Source organism: Nerophis ophidion, linkage group LG13 (assembly GCF_033978795.1).
Source record: "Nerophis ophidion isolate RoL-2023_Sa linkage group LG13, RoL_Noph_v1.0, whole genome shotgun sequence".
NCBI classification, from domain to species: Eukaryota; Metazoa; Chordata; class Actinopteri; order Syngnathiformes; family Syngnathidae; genus Nerophis; species Nerophis ophidion.
This window is the reverse complement of record NC_084623.1, coordinates 6,102,756-6,117,152: the sequence shown is the minus strand read 5'-3', so window position 1 is coordinate 6,117,152 and position 14,397 is coordinate 6,102,756. Positions and strand designations below refer to the sequence as shown.

General features: G+C 36.2%; 1 protein-coding gene across 1 annotated transcript in view; it reads right to left on the bottom strand.

Annotated features, from left to right (window-relative positions):
• stxbp5l (syntaxin binding protein 5L) overlaps window positions 1-14,397 on the bottom strand; it is a 359,880-nt gene that overhangs the window by 56,092 nt on the left and 289,391 nt on the right. The window contains 1 exon segment of the mRNA XM_061918310.1: window positions 5,514-5,693. Coding sequence (XP_061774294.1) covers window positions 5,514-5,693 — 180 coding nt within the window.

Here is a 14,397-nt window from a genome sequence, read left to right as displayed (position 1 = left end):
TAGCTCTTTTAGCTAATATTGTATGTTTAAACTAAAAAATCATAGATTTTGATACTCGGCTCCATCTTACAAGTATGTCAACGTCTTTTATATTAATATGCTAACGTTTTATGCTAACTATTTTGGCTCATTTTGTATGTTTAAACCTAAAAATCATTGATTTGGATTCTTGATGCCATCTTAGAAGTATGCCATTGCGTTTGTATTATTATGCTAATGTTTTATGCTAGCTTTTTAGCTAATTTTGTATGTTTGAACCTAATAATGGATTTGGATTCTTGGCGCCATCTTAGAAGTATGCCAACGTCTTTTATATTAGTATACTAATGTTTTATGCTAGCTTTTTTAGCTAATTTTGTATGTTTAAACCTAAAAATAATGGAATTGGATTCTTGGCAGCATCTTAGAAGTATGCAAACATCTCTTATATTAGTATGCTAACCTTTTATGCTAGCTTTTCTAGCTAATTGTGAATTTTTAAACCTAAAAATAATGGAATTGGATTCTTGGCAGCATCTTAGAAGTATGCAAACATCTCTTATATTAGTATGCTAACCTTTTATGCTAGCTTTTCTAGCTAATTGTGAATGTTTAAACCTAAAAATCATAGATTTTGATACTCGGCGCCATCTTAGAAGTATGCCAATGTCTTTTAAATTAGTATGCTAATGTTTTATCTTAGCTTTTTTAGCTAATTTTGTATGTTTGAACCTAAAGATAATGGAATTGGATTCTTGGCAGCATCTTAGAAGTATGCCAACATCTTTTATATTAGTATGCTAACCTTTTATGCTAGCTTTTCTCGCTAATTGTGAATGTTTAAACCTAAAAATCATAGATTTTGATACTTTGCGCCATCTTAGAAGTATGCCAACGTCTTTTAAATTAGTATGCTAATGTTTTATGCTAGCTTTTTTAGCTAATTTTGTGTGTTTAAACCTAAAAATAATAGAATTGGATTCTTGGCAGCATCTTAGAAGTATGCAAACATCTTTTATATTAGTATGCTAACCTTTTATGCTAGCTTTTCTAGCTAATTGTGAATGTTTAAACCTAAAAATCATAGATTTTGATACTCGGCGCCATCTTAGAAGTATGCCAATGTCTTTTCAATTAGTATGCTAATGTTTTATCTTAGCTTTTTTAGCTAATTTTGTATGTTTGAACCTAAAGATAATGGAATTGGATTCTTGGCAGCATCTTAGAAGTATGCCAACATCTCTTATATTAGTACGCTAACCTTTTATGCTAGCTTTTCTAGCTAATAGTGAATGTTTAAACCTAAAACTCATAGATTTTGATACTTGGCGCCATCTTAGAAGTATGCCAATGTCTTTTAAATGAATATGCTAACGTTTTATGCTAACTATTTTGGCTCATTTTGTATGTTTAAACCTAAAAATCATTGATTTGGATTCTTGATGCCATCTTAGAAGTATGCCATTGCGTTTGTATTATTATGCTAATGTTTTATGCTAGCTTTTTAGCTAATTTTGTATGTTTGAACCTAATAATAATGGATTTGGATTCTTGGCAGCACCTTAGAAGTATGCCAACGTCTTTTATATTTATAGGCTAACCTTTTATGCTAGCTTTTCTAGCTAATTGTGAATGTTTAAACCTAAAAATCATAGATTTTGATACTCGGCGCCATCTTAGAAGTATGCCAATGTCTTTTGAATTAGTATGCTAATGTTTTATGCTAGCTTTTTTAGCAAATTTTGTGTGTTTAAACCTAAAAATAATAGAATTGGATTCTTGGCAGCATCTTAGAAGTATGCAAACATCTCTTATATTAGTATGCTAACCTTTTATGCTAGCTTTTCTAGCTAATAGTGAATGTTTAAACCTAAAACTCATAGATTTTGATACTCGGCGCCATCTTAGAAGTATGCCAATGTCTTTTAAATTAGTATGCTAATGTTTTATCTTAGCTTTTTTAGCTAATTTTGTATGTTTGAACCTAAAGATAATGGAATTGGATTCTTGGCAGCATCTTAGAAGTATGCCAACATCTCTTATATTAGTACGCTAACCTTTTATGCTAGCTTTTCTAGCTAATAGTGAATGTTTAAACCTAAAACTCATAGATTTTGATACTCGGCGCCATCTTAGAAGTATGCCAATGTCTTTTAAATGAATATGCTAACGATTTATGCTAACTATTTTGGCTCATTTTGTATGTTTAAACCTAAAAATCATTGATTTGGATTCTTGATGCCATCTTAGAAGTATGCCATTGCGTTTGTATTATTATGCTAATGTTTTATGCTAGCTTTTCCGCTAATTTTGTATGTTTGAACCTAAAAATAATGGATTTGTATTCTTGGCGCCATCTTAGAAGTATGCCAACGTCTTTTATATTAGTATACTAATGTTTTATGCTAGCTTTTTCAGCTAATTTTGTATGTTTAAACCTAAAAATAATGGAATTGGATTCTTGGCAGCATCTTAGAAGTATGCCAACGTCTTTTATATTAGTATGCTAACCTTCTATCCTAACTTTTCTAGCTAATTATTTATGTTTAAACCTAAAAATCATGGCTTTGGATTCTTGGCGTCATCTTAGAATTATGCCAACGTCTTTTATATTAGCATGCTAACCTTTTATGCTAACATTTTAGCAAATTTTGTATCTTTAAACCTAATAATCATAGATTTTGACACTTGGCACCATCTTAGAAGTATGCCAACGTCTTCTATATTAGCCTGCTAACCTTTTATGCTAGCTCTTTTAGCTAATATTGTATGTTTAAACTAAAAAATCATAGATTTTGATACTCGGCTCCATCTTACAAGTATGTCAACGTCTTTTATATTAATATGCTAACGTTTTATGCTAACTATTTTGGCTCATTTTGTATGTTTAAACCTAAAAATCATTGATTTGGATTCTTGATGCCATCTTAGAAGTATGCCATTGCGTTTGTATTATTATGCTAATGTTTTATGCTAGCTTTTTAGCTAATTTTGTATGTTTGAACCTAATAATGGATTTGGATTCTTGGCGCCATCTTAGAAGTATGCCAATGTCTTTTATATTAGTATACTAATGTTTTATGCTAGCTTTTTTAGCTAATTTTGTATGTTTAAACCTAAAAATAATGGAATTGGATTCTTGGCAGCATCTTAGAAGTATGCAAACATCTCTTATATTAGTATGCTAACCTTTTATGCTAGCTTTTCTAGCTAATTGTGAATGTTTAAACCTAAAAATAATGGAATTGGATTCTTGGCAGCATCTTAGAAGTATGCAAACATCTCTTATATTAGTATGCTAACCTTTTATGCTAGCTTTTCTAGCTAATTGTGAATGTTTAAACCTAAAAATCATAGATTTTGGTACTCGGCGCCATCTTAGAAGTATGCCAATGTCTTTTAAATTAGTATGCTAATGTTTTATCTTAGCTTTTTTAGCTAATTTTGTATGTTTGAACCTAAAGATAATGGAATTGGATTCTTGGCAGCATCTTAGAAGTATGCCAACATCTCTTATATTAGTATGCTAACCTTTTATGCTAGCTTTTCTCGCTAATTGTGAATGTTTAAACCTAAAAATCATAGATTTTGATACTTTGCGCCATCTTAGAAGTATGCCAACGTCTTTTAAATTAGTATGCTAATGTTTTATGCTAGCTTTTTTAGCTAATTTTGTGTGTTTAAACCTAAAAATAATAGAATTGGATTCTTGGCAGCATCTTAGAAGTATGCAAACATCTTTTATATTAGTATGCTAACCTTTTATGCTAGCTTTTCTAGCTAATTGTGAATGTTTAAACCTAAAAATCATAGATTTTGATACTCGGCGACATCTTAGAAGTATGCCAATGTCTTTTAAATTAGTATGCTAATGTTTTATCTTAGCTTTTTTAGCTAATTTTGTATGTTTGAACCTAAAGATAATGGAATTGGATTCTTGGCAGCATCTTAGAAGTATGCCAACATCTCTTATATTAGTACGCTAACCTTTTATGCTAGCTTTTCTAGCTAATAGTGAATGTTTAAACCTAAAACTCATAGATTTTGATACTTGGCGCCATCTTAGAAGTATGCCAATGTCTTTTAAATGAATATGCTAACGTTTTATGCTAACTATTTTGGCTCATTTTGTATGTTTAAACCTAAAAATCATTGATTTGGATTCTTGATGCCATCTTAGAAGTATGCCATTGCGTTTGTATTATTATGCTAATGTTTTATGCTAGCTTTTTAGCTAATTTTGTATGTTTGAACCTAATAATGGATTTGGATTCTTGGCGCCATCTTAGAAGTATGCCAACGTCTTTTATATTAGTATACTAATGTTTTATGCTAGCTTTTTTAGCTAATTTTGTATGTTTAAACCTAAAAATAATGGAATTGGATTCTTGGCAGCATCTTAGAAGTATGCAAACATCTCTTATATTAGTATGCTAACCTTTTATGCTAGCTTTTCTAGCTAATTGTGAATGTTTAAACCTAAAAATCATAGATTTTGATACTCGGCGCCATCTTAGAAGTATGCCAATGTCTTTTAAATTAGTATGCTAATGTTTTATCTTAGCTTTTTTAGCTAATTTTGTATGTTTGAACCTAAAGATAATGGAATTGGATTCTTGGCAGCATCTTAGAAGTATGCCAACATCTTTTATATTAGTATGCTAACCTTTTATGCTAGCTTTTCTCGCTAATTGTGAATGTTTAAACCTAAAACTCATAGATTTTGATACTTGGCGCCATCTTAGAAGTATGCCAATGTCTTTTAAATGAATATGCTAACGTTTTATGCTAACTATTTTGGCTCATTTTGTATGTTTAAACCTAAAAATCATTGATTTGGATTCTTGATGCCATCTTAGAAGTTGCCATTGCGTTTGTATTATTATGCTAATGTTTTATGCTAGCTTTTTAGCTAATTTTGTATGTTTGAACCTAAAAATAATGGATTTGGATTCTTGGCAGCACCTTAGAAGTATGCCAACGTCTTTTATATTTATAGGCTAACCTTTTATGCTAGCTTTTCTAGCTAATAGTGAATGTTTAAACCTAAAACTCATAGATTTTGATACTCGGCGCCATCTTAGAAGTATGCCAATGTCTTTTGAATTAGTATGCTAACATTTTATGCTAGCTTTTTTCTGTAGTTGTAATTATTATACCAAATAATAAATGGCAAAAATCGGGTTTAATGTGGAATTAATTACGGATTCTGAATCGAATTGTCAGATTTCCATTATTTTGGAAAAACCAGCTAAATAATGACAATTGTCCAAGGGTGCAATTGTTTTACAGGATATTGTTGCTACTGACATCACACAACATGTATAAAGTGAATAATTTCCAGCAAATTCTGGAACTTTTGCAGTGATTACAATATTATTTATAGGTATTGTCAATAATAACTGAATGCTGCAAACTCGCATTAGCATAGACTTGGGGTGTGAAGCCTGTAGCCAGGTTGCAAGGTTAGCATGCACTTATTGGGGGGGACAGGATGTTAGAGGTTCGGGGGGGTGAGGAGGGTTAGAACACACCTTCAGTGTGGGACACAGGCAAGGAGATCTCCATGCAAGCAGCGGACTGGGCCTTGCGGAACGGCGGCCGGCCAGGGCCTCTGCGGGCAAGCCGTGGCCCCTCGGGACCCGTCGGGATGCGAGGCTTCCCCGCCGAGCAGGGCTGGGAGGTGGGGCTAGTGCAATGTCCATTGACATGATCTGCAATGACGCAAAGCATTAGGAGGGGAAACAAGGTCACGTTCCACAGTTGTTCAGTTTGCTGTCCTCCATATCTGTCAGCACGAGTCACTTCTCAGAGTTCAGGGACACGGGAAGTGCCAAATTGGTTAAAAAGTTGTCGTTAAAAGTTGAGTTTTGTGTCAAGTTAAATACAAATATAATATTATAATATTGTAAATCCCACGTAAAAGAGGAGGGATGTTCATATGTTGTTAATATTCCGTGTTTTATTGTTCGTAGCTAATATTGTAAATTCCACTTAAAAGAGGAGCAGCGTTCATATGTTGTTAATATTCAGTGTTTTATTGTTCGTAGTTAATATTGTAAATCTCACGTAAAAGAGAAGCGACGTTCATATGTTGTTTATATTCCGTGTTTTATTGTTCGTAGCTAATATTGTAAATTCCACTTAAAAGAGGAGCAGCGTTCATATGTTGTTAATATTCAGTGTTTTATTGTTCGTAGTTAATATTGTAAATCCCACGTAAAAGAGAAGCGACGTTCATATGTTGGTAATATTTAGTGTTTTATTGTTCGTAGCTAATATTGTAAATCCCACGTAAAAGAGTAGGGACGTTCATATGTTGTTTATATTCCGTGTTTTATTGTTTGTAGTTAATATTGTAAATCTCACGTAAAAGAGGAGCGACGGTCATATGTTGTTAATATTCAGTGTTTTATTCTTCGTAGCTAATATTGTAAATTCCACTTAAAAGAGGAGCAGCGTTCATATGTTGTTAATATTCAGTGTTTTATTGTTCATACCTAATATTTAAAATCCCATGTAAAGGAGTAGCGATGTTTACATGTTGTTAATATTTAGTGTTTTATTGTTCATAGTTAATATTGTAGATCCCACGTAAAAGAGGAGCAACGTTCAGTTGTTGTTAATATTCCGTGTTTTATTGTTCATAGCTAATATTGTAAATCCCACGTAAAAGAGGAGCAACGTTCATATGTTGTTAATATTCAGTGTTTTATTGGTCATACTTAATATTTTAAATCCCATGTAAAGGAGTAGCGATGTTTATATGTTGTTAATATTCAGGGTTTTATTGTTCGTAGCTAATATTGTAAATCCCACGTAAAAGAGGAGCAACGTTCATATGTTGTTAATATTCAGTGTTTTATTGGCCATACTTAATATTTTAAATCCCATGTAAAGGAGTAGCGATGTTTATATGTTGTTAATATTCAGGGTTTTATTGTTCGTAGCTAATATTGTAAATCCCACGTAAAAGAGGAGCAGCGTTCATATGTTGTTAATATTCAGTGTTTTATTGTTCATACCTAATATTTAAAATCCCATGTAAAGGAGTAGCGATGTTTACATGTTGTTAATATTCAGTGTTTTATTCTTCGTAGCTAATATTGTAAATTCCACTTAAAAGAGGAGCAGCGTTCATATGTTGTTAATATTCAGTGTTTTATTGTTCATACCTAATATTTAAAATCCCATGTAAAGGAGTAGCGATGTTTACATGTTGTTAATATTTAGTGTTTTATTGTTCATAGTTAATATTGTAGATCCCACGTAAAAGAGGAGCAACGTTCAGTTGTTGTTAATATTCAGTGTTTTATTGGTCATACTTAATATTTTAAATCCCATGTAAAGGAGTAGCGATGTTTATATGTTGTTAATATTCAGTGTTTTATTGTTTGTAGCTAAAATTGTAAATCCCATGTAAAAGAGAAGCGACGTTCATATGTTGTTTATATTCCGTGTTTTATGGTTTGTAGTTAATATTGTAAATCTCACGTAAAAGAGAAGCGACGTTCATATGTTGTTTATATTCCGTGTTTTATTGTTCGTAGCTAATATTGTAAATTCCACTTAAAAGAGGAGCAGCGTTCATATGTTGTTAATATTCAGTGTTTTATTGTTTGAAGCTAATATTGTAAATCCCACGTAAAAGAGAAGCGACGTTCACATGTGGTTAATATTCAGTGTTTTATTGTTCGTAGCTAATATTGTAAATCCCACATAAAAGAGTAGGGACGTTCATATGTTGTTAATATTCAGTGTTTTATTGTTTATAGTTAATACTGTAAATCCCGCGTAAAAGAGGAGGGACGTTCATATGTTGTTAAAATTCCGTGTTTTATTGTTCGTAGCTAATATTGTAAATCCCACGCAAAAGAGTATGGACGTTCATATGTTGTTTATATTCCGTGTTTTATTTTTCCTAGCCAATATTGTAAATCCCATGTAAAAACGGAGCGACGTTCATATGTTGTTAAAATTCAGTGTTTTATTGTTCGAAGCTAATATTTTAAATCCCAAGTAAAAGAGGAGCAACGATCATATGTTGTTACTATTCAGTGTTTTATTGTTCGTAGCTAATATTGTATATCTCACATAAAAGAGGAACGACGTTCGCCTGTTGTTAATATTCAGTGTTTTATTGTTTATAGTTAATATTGTAAATCCCACGTAAAAGAGAAGCGACGTTCATATGTTGTTAATATTCCGTGTTTTATTGTTCGTAGCGAATACCGTATATCCCACATAAAAGACTAGGGATGTTCATATGTTGTTAATATTCTGTGTTTTATTGTTTATAGTTAATATTGTAAATCCCACGTAAAAGAGAAGCGACGTTCACATGTGGTTAATATTCAGTGTTTTATTGTTAGTAGCTAATATTGTAAATTCCACGTAAAAGAGGAGCGACGTTCATATGTTGTTAATATTCAGTGTTTTATTTTTCATACCTAATATTTAAAATCCCATGTAAAGGAGTAGCGATTTTTATATGTTGTTAATATTCAGGGTTTTATTGTTAGTAGCTAATATTGTAAATCCTACGTAAAAGAGAAGCAACGTTCGTCTGTTGTTAATATTCAGTGTTTTATTGTTCATACTTAATATTTTAAATCCCATGTAAAGGAGTAGCGATGTTCATATGTTGTTAATATTCAGTGTTTTATTGTTCATAGCTAATATTGTAAATTCCACGTAAAAGAGGAGCGACGTTCATATGTTGTTAATATTCAGTGTTTTATTTTTTCATACCTAATATTTTAAATCCTATGTAAAGGAGTAGCGATGTATACATGTTGTTAATATTTAGTGTTTTATTGTTCATAGTTAATATTGTAAATCCCACGTAAAAGAGGAGCAATGTTCATATGTTGTTAATATTCAGTGTTTTATTGTTCGTAGCTAAAATTGTAAATCCCATGTAAAAAAGGAAAAACGTTCCTATGTTGTTTATATTCAGTTTTTTTATTGTTCATAGTTAATATTGTAAATCCCACATAAAAGAGGAGGGACATTCATATGTTGTTAATATTCCATGTTTTATTGTTCGTAGTTAATATTGTAAATCCCACTTTCTTTATTTTAACGTACATTTTAGGTGTCCCACTCTGTAAAAAACTGTAAAATTCCATTCCGCTTTTTTTTGGAGGTGGTCTGTCATAACTTTTTTAGAATTCTATCGGACATTGTTACTTTTGGTGTTCCTTCAAAAAAAGGAATAATACATATCATTCATACACACAAACACATTGGGGCCCCCAGACACATTTTTCTCTCAATAAGGGCCCCCGAGTCAAAATATGCATCCAGTCACTGCGAAAGGACTTGTGCTGACAGATATTCAGCATATTGTCAGAGCATGAGAGCAGCAGGCGGATGTTAAGAGGAGAGCGATAGTAGTCGGAAGAAAAGGGAAATGTGTGACAAGGTTGCAGAGAGGAAGGAGAAAAAGGCACAACAACAAAATAATTGAAGCATTAAAAAAAAACAAAAAAAAAACAGATCAGGCTTGTTTCACGTTTTCCAAAACCTTTTTTTTTTTTTGCTCTGCAGGCTATTGCAAAATGTCACATTAGATGACACTGGATGATGTCACATCTGTATCTGGCGTCCGACCCGCTCGCCGCTTTACCCACGTCCCCTGGGGGCCCCTGCGGAGCTTGTCGGCTCCTTCATTCAGCACGGGGTGGGGGGGTGTTGGGGGGGTAATTTGTGCACCCATCTTTCTTTCAGAGCCAAAATGCCATCCTCCGTCTCTCACAAGACGATAAACTGACTGAAAAGACGTAACTAAGATTCAAAAAGGCATACTCTAGTGCAGGGGTCGGGAACCTTTTTGGCTGAGAGAGCCAAGAAAGCCAAATATTTTAAAAAGTATTTCTGTGAGAGCCATATAACATTTTTTTTAACACTGAACACAACTAAACGCGTGCATTTTTAACTAAGACCAACATTTTTAGAGTATAATAAGTCTCTTATTCTTTTTAATAACATTGTTATTCTGATGCTAACTAACAATAAATAAAACACTTTTTACCATTAATGTGACTTCTTGAACAGGTGCGGTAGAAACCGGATGGATGGATGAAAATGCATGAGAATGTTTTATATTTTGAACGTTATTTTTGAAACTGTGATTACCAGCGGAATTATTCATTACTTATCATGTTAAGCAATGTCAGCTAAGATTTATCTGAGAGCCAGATGCAGTCATCAAAAGAGCCACATCTGGCTCTAGAGCCATAGGTTCCCTACCCCTGCACTATTATGTTAGATCCACTATGGACTGGACTCTCACTATTATGTTAGATCCACTATGGACTGGACTCTCACTATTATGTTAGATCCACTACGGACTGGACTCTCACACTATTATGTTGGATCCACTATGGACTGGACTCTCTATTATGTTAGATCCACTATGGACTGGACTCTCTATTATGTTAGATCCACTATGGACTGGACTCTCACCATTATGTTAGATCCACTATGGACTGGACTCTCACTATTATGTTAGATCCACTATGGACTGGACTCTCACTATTATGTTAGATCCACTATGGACTGGACTCTCACTATTATGTTAGATCCACTACGGACTGGACTCTCACACTATTATGTTGGATCCACTATGGACTGGACTCTCATTATTATTATGTTAGATCCATTATAGACTGGACTCTCATTATTAAGTTAGATCCACTATGGACTGGACTCTCACACTATTATGTTGGATCCACTATGGACTGGACTCTCACACTATTATGTTAGATCCACTATGGACTGGACTCTCAAACTATTATGTTGGATCCACTATGGACTGGACTCTCACTATTATGTTAGATCCACTATGGACTGGACTCTCTCACTATTATGTTAGATCCACTATGGACTGGACTCTCACTATTATGTTAGATCCACTATGGACTGGACTCTCATTATTATGTTAGATCCACTATGGACTGGACTCTCACTATTATGTTAGATCCACTATGGACTGGACTCTCATTATTATGTTAGATCCACTATGGACTGGACTCTCACTATTATGTTAGATCCACTATGGACTGGACTCTCATTATTATGTTAGATCCACTATGGACTGGACTCTCACTATTATGTTAGATCCACTATGGACTGGACTCTCATTATTATGTTAGATCCACTATGGACTGGACTCTCACTATTATGTTAGATCCACTATGGACTGGACTCTCACTATTATGTTAGATCCACTATGGACTGGACTCTCACTATTATGTTAGATCCACTATGAACTTGACTCTCACACTATTATGTTAGATCCACTATGGACTGGAGTTTCACAATATTATGTTAGATCCACTATGGACTGGACTCTCACACTATTATGTTGGATCCACTATGGACTGGACTCTCACTATTATGTTGGATCCACTATGGACTGGACTTTCACACTCAACGTCCATTGCTTCAGTTCTCCCCTAGAGAGGGGGAACAGGGGAGGTGGTGGGGTCACCCACATCCGCGGTCCTCTCCAAGGTTTCTCATAGTCATTCACATTGACATCCCACTGGGTTGTGAGTTTATCCTTGCCCTTATGTGGGCTCTGAACCGAGGATGTGCGTAGATCAATCAATCAATCAATGTTTACTTATATAGCCCTAAATCACTAGTGTCTCAAAGGGCTGCACAAACCACCACGACATCCTCGGTAGGCCCACATAAGGGCAAGGAAAACTCACACCCAGTGGGACGTCGGTGACAATGATAACTATGAGAACCTTGGAGAGGAGGAAAGCAATGGATGTCGAGCGGGTCTAACATGATACTGTGAAAGTTCAATCCACAATGGATCCAACACAGTCGCGAGAGTCCAGTCCAAAGCGGATCCAACACAGCAGCGAGAGTCCCGTTCACAGCGGAGCCAGCAGGAAACCATCCCAAGCGGAGGCGGATCAGCAGCGCAGAGATGTCCCAAGCCGATACACAGGCGAGCAGATGGCTCATCCGGGCCTTGTTATCTAATTACTTGTCGCTCTGTTATAAGCAGCAGCCAGGAGGAGAGACGGGGTTGGTGCTGGAGCCAGAGCGCGAGCGAGAACTAAAGAGAAAAATACAATTGCTGGAAAGCAACTGAGAGACTTATTGAAAAATCAAACAATATTGTAACCCTGAAACAGGGTCTCATGTCAGTGCTTGGAGGTCTGAAGAACCCCCAGGAGGTTCAAGCCCCACACTATCCATCCATCCATCCATTTTCTACCGCTTATTCCCTTTCGGGGTCGCGGGGGGCGCTGGCGCCAATCTCAGCTACAATCGCCAATCATAAATAAATAACTTCTTACCATTAACGCAACTTCTTGAACATAAAAAAGCATGAAAATGCTTTATATTTTGAACGTTATTTTTAACAAGTGGAATTATTCATTACTTATCGTGTTAAGCGATGTCAGCTCAGATGCAGTCATCAAAAGAGCCACATCTGGCTCGCGAGCCATAGGTTCCCTACCCCTGCTCTAGGAGAAACAACAAAAAAATGATCCTAATTAGTCAAATCATGGGGAAGGTTCCGTCACTCATGGCGGTGTTTGGGTTGGAAAGCAGTCCCATTCCTCGGCTGTGATCAAGTTTTAGTTCAAGTCGAAACTCATGCCTGAATTAGCTTTGGAGTCACTCACACTGTAAACATTACACGTGAAGGACATAATATATCACAGTACAAATGAATATACTCCCTTTGAATAGTACCGGTTTCCAATTTATTTATTATTATGTTTTTAACCAGTTTACTAGCAGAGGAGCATGTTCGGCAGGGCACACGCACCGAGTACATACAAGCAAACACAGTGTTTGGACAGAAAACGGAGAACGGACGTATTTTGGCCTTAAAAGTAAAGATAAAAGTGAAGTTATAACGCTGAGACACTCTCAGAAAGATGTGCTTTAAGTTTAGTTAATTGTATTTATATAGCGCTTTTTCTCTAGTGGCTCAAAGCACTTTAACAAAGTGAAACCCAATAAACCAGTGTGGGTGACACTGGGAGCAGGTGGGTAAAGTGTCTTGCCCAAGGTCACAACAGCAGTGACTAGGATGGCGGAAGCGGGGATCGAACCGGGAAGTTGCCGGCAACTTGAGGGTTCCAGCGATGTAACTAGGGAACTCCTGAATAAAATGGGGAGCGCGGGGGCTGTACCTCAGAGCGTGGTGGGGGACTGTAACTGAGTGTGCAGCTCCATGCGTTCTCCTCATGGGCAAAATTGAAATCTGTTTCTGTTTGATTCTTTGCTTCTTGTCTGTTTAATAGATAGTTTGGTGCTTAAACCTGTTTTTTGTTGTTAAGTGCATAACTCCACTCATGTTCATTTATAGTTTTGATGTGACAAACTAAAATGTAAATCAGGGGTCTCAGACACGTGGCCCGTGGGCCAATTGTGGCCCGCGAGACGTTATTTTGCGGCCCCCACCTTCATATGAAAGTTTAATGTTAATGCGGCCCGCAAGTTTTATATGAATGGCGCTTAACAGCGTTGTGTGCGGAGCTGAAGGAATCTACCAATCACGGTGTGGTATATGGCTCTCGAGGGCCGAACATTGACGTCACTTGCGTGATGCAAGCAGAGAAACGTTTTGCTGCTTTTCCACTAGACCCGCACGCGCTCTTCCTCCCTCCCTCCCTCGCTCTGTCTCTCTCTCTCTCTCTCGCTCTCTCTGTCATTGTGTGTGTGTGTCTCTCTCTCACTCCCTCCCCCAGCGCAGGGGAGACGAGAAAACCAGTAGCTTCCGTAGCACTCCGCCGAAGGACCGAGCGTCAATACCAATACAAAACACCCCAGTGAAGTGAAGTGAAGTGAATCATATTTATATAGGGCTTTTCTCTAGTGACTCAAAGCGCTTTTACATAGTGAAAACCAAAGTCTAAGTTACATTTAAACCAGTGTGGGTGACACTGGGAGCAGGTGGGTATAGTGTCTTGCCCAAGGACACAACGGCAGTGACTAGGATGGCGGAAGCATGGATCGAACCTGGAACCCTCAAGTTGCTGGCACGGCCACTCTACCAACCGAGCTTTACCGCCCCCCCAGCGCTGATACTCCGACATAGAGTTGCTGCGCGAATCGGACGTGTAACACGTCAGTCGTGATTTTAGCCCGTTCGGGGCTAATTGTGCTACCGTAACTGTAAACTCCACCCCGGTTTGTTTTTGTTTCCATGACTACCAATAAGTTTACCTGTTTTCACGACTCACCTACCTGATTTACTTGAACTCATGTACCTGTTGTCAATCACCACGTCACCATTTAAGCCTGCAGTTGCCAGGCAGTCAGCCTGGCGAAGTCACCTTCTACTCACCCTCTATCACCTCCTACACACCTATGTTATCCATGCCGATGATCCATGCTCTTTCTCGGTCCAAGTAAGTTTTTCATGCCATAGTT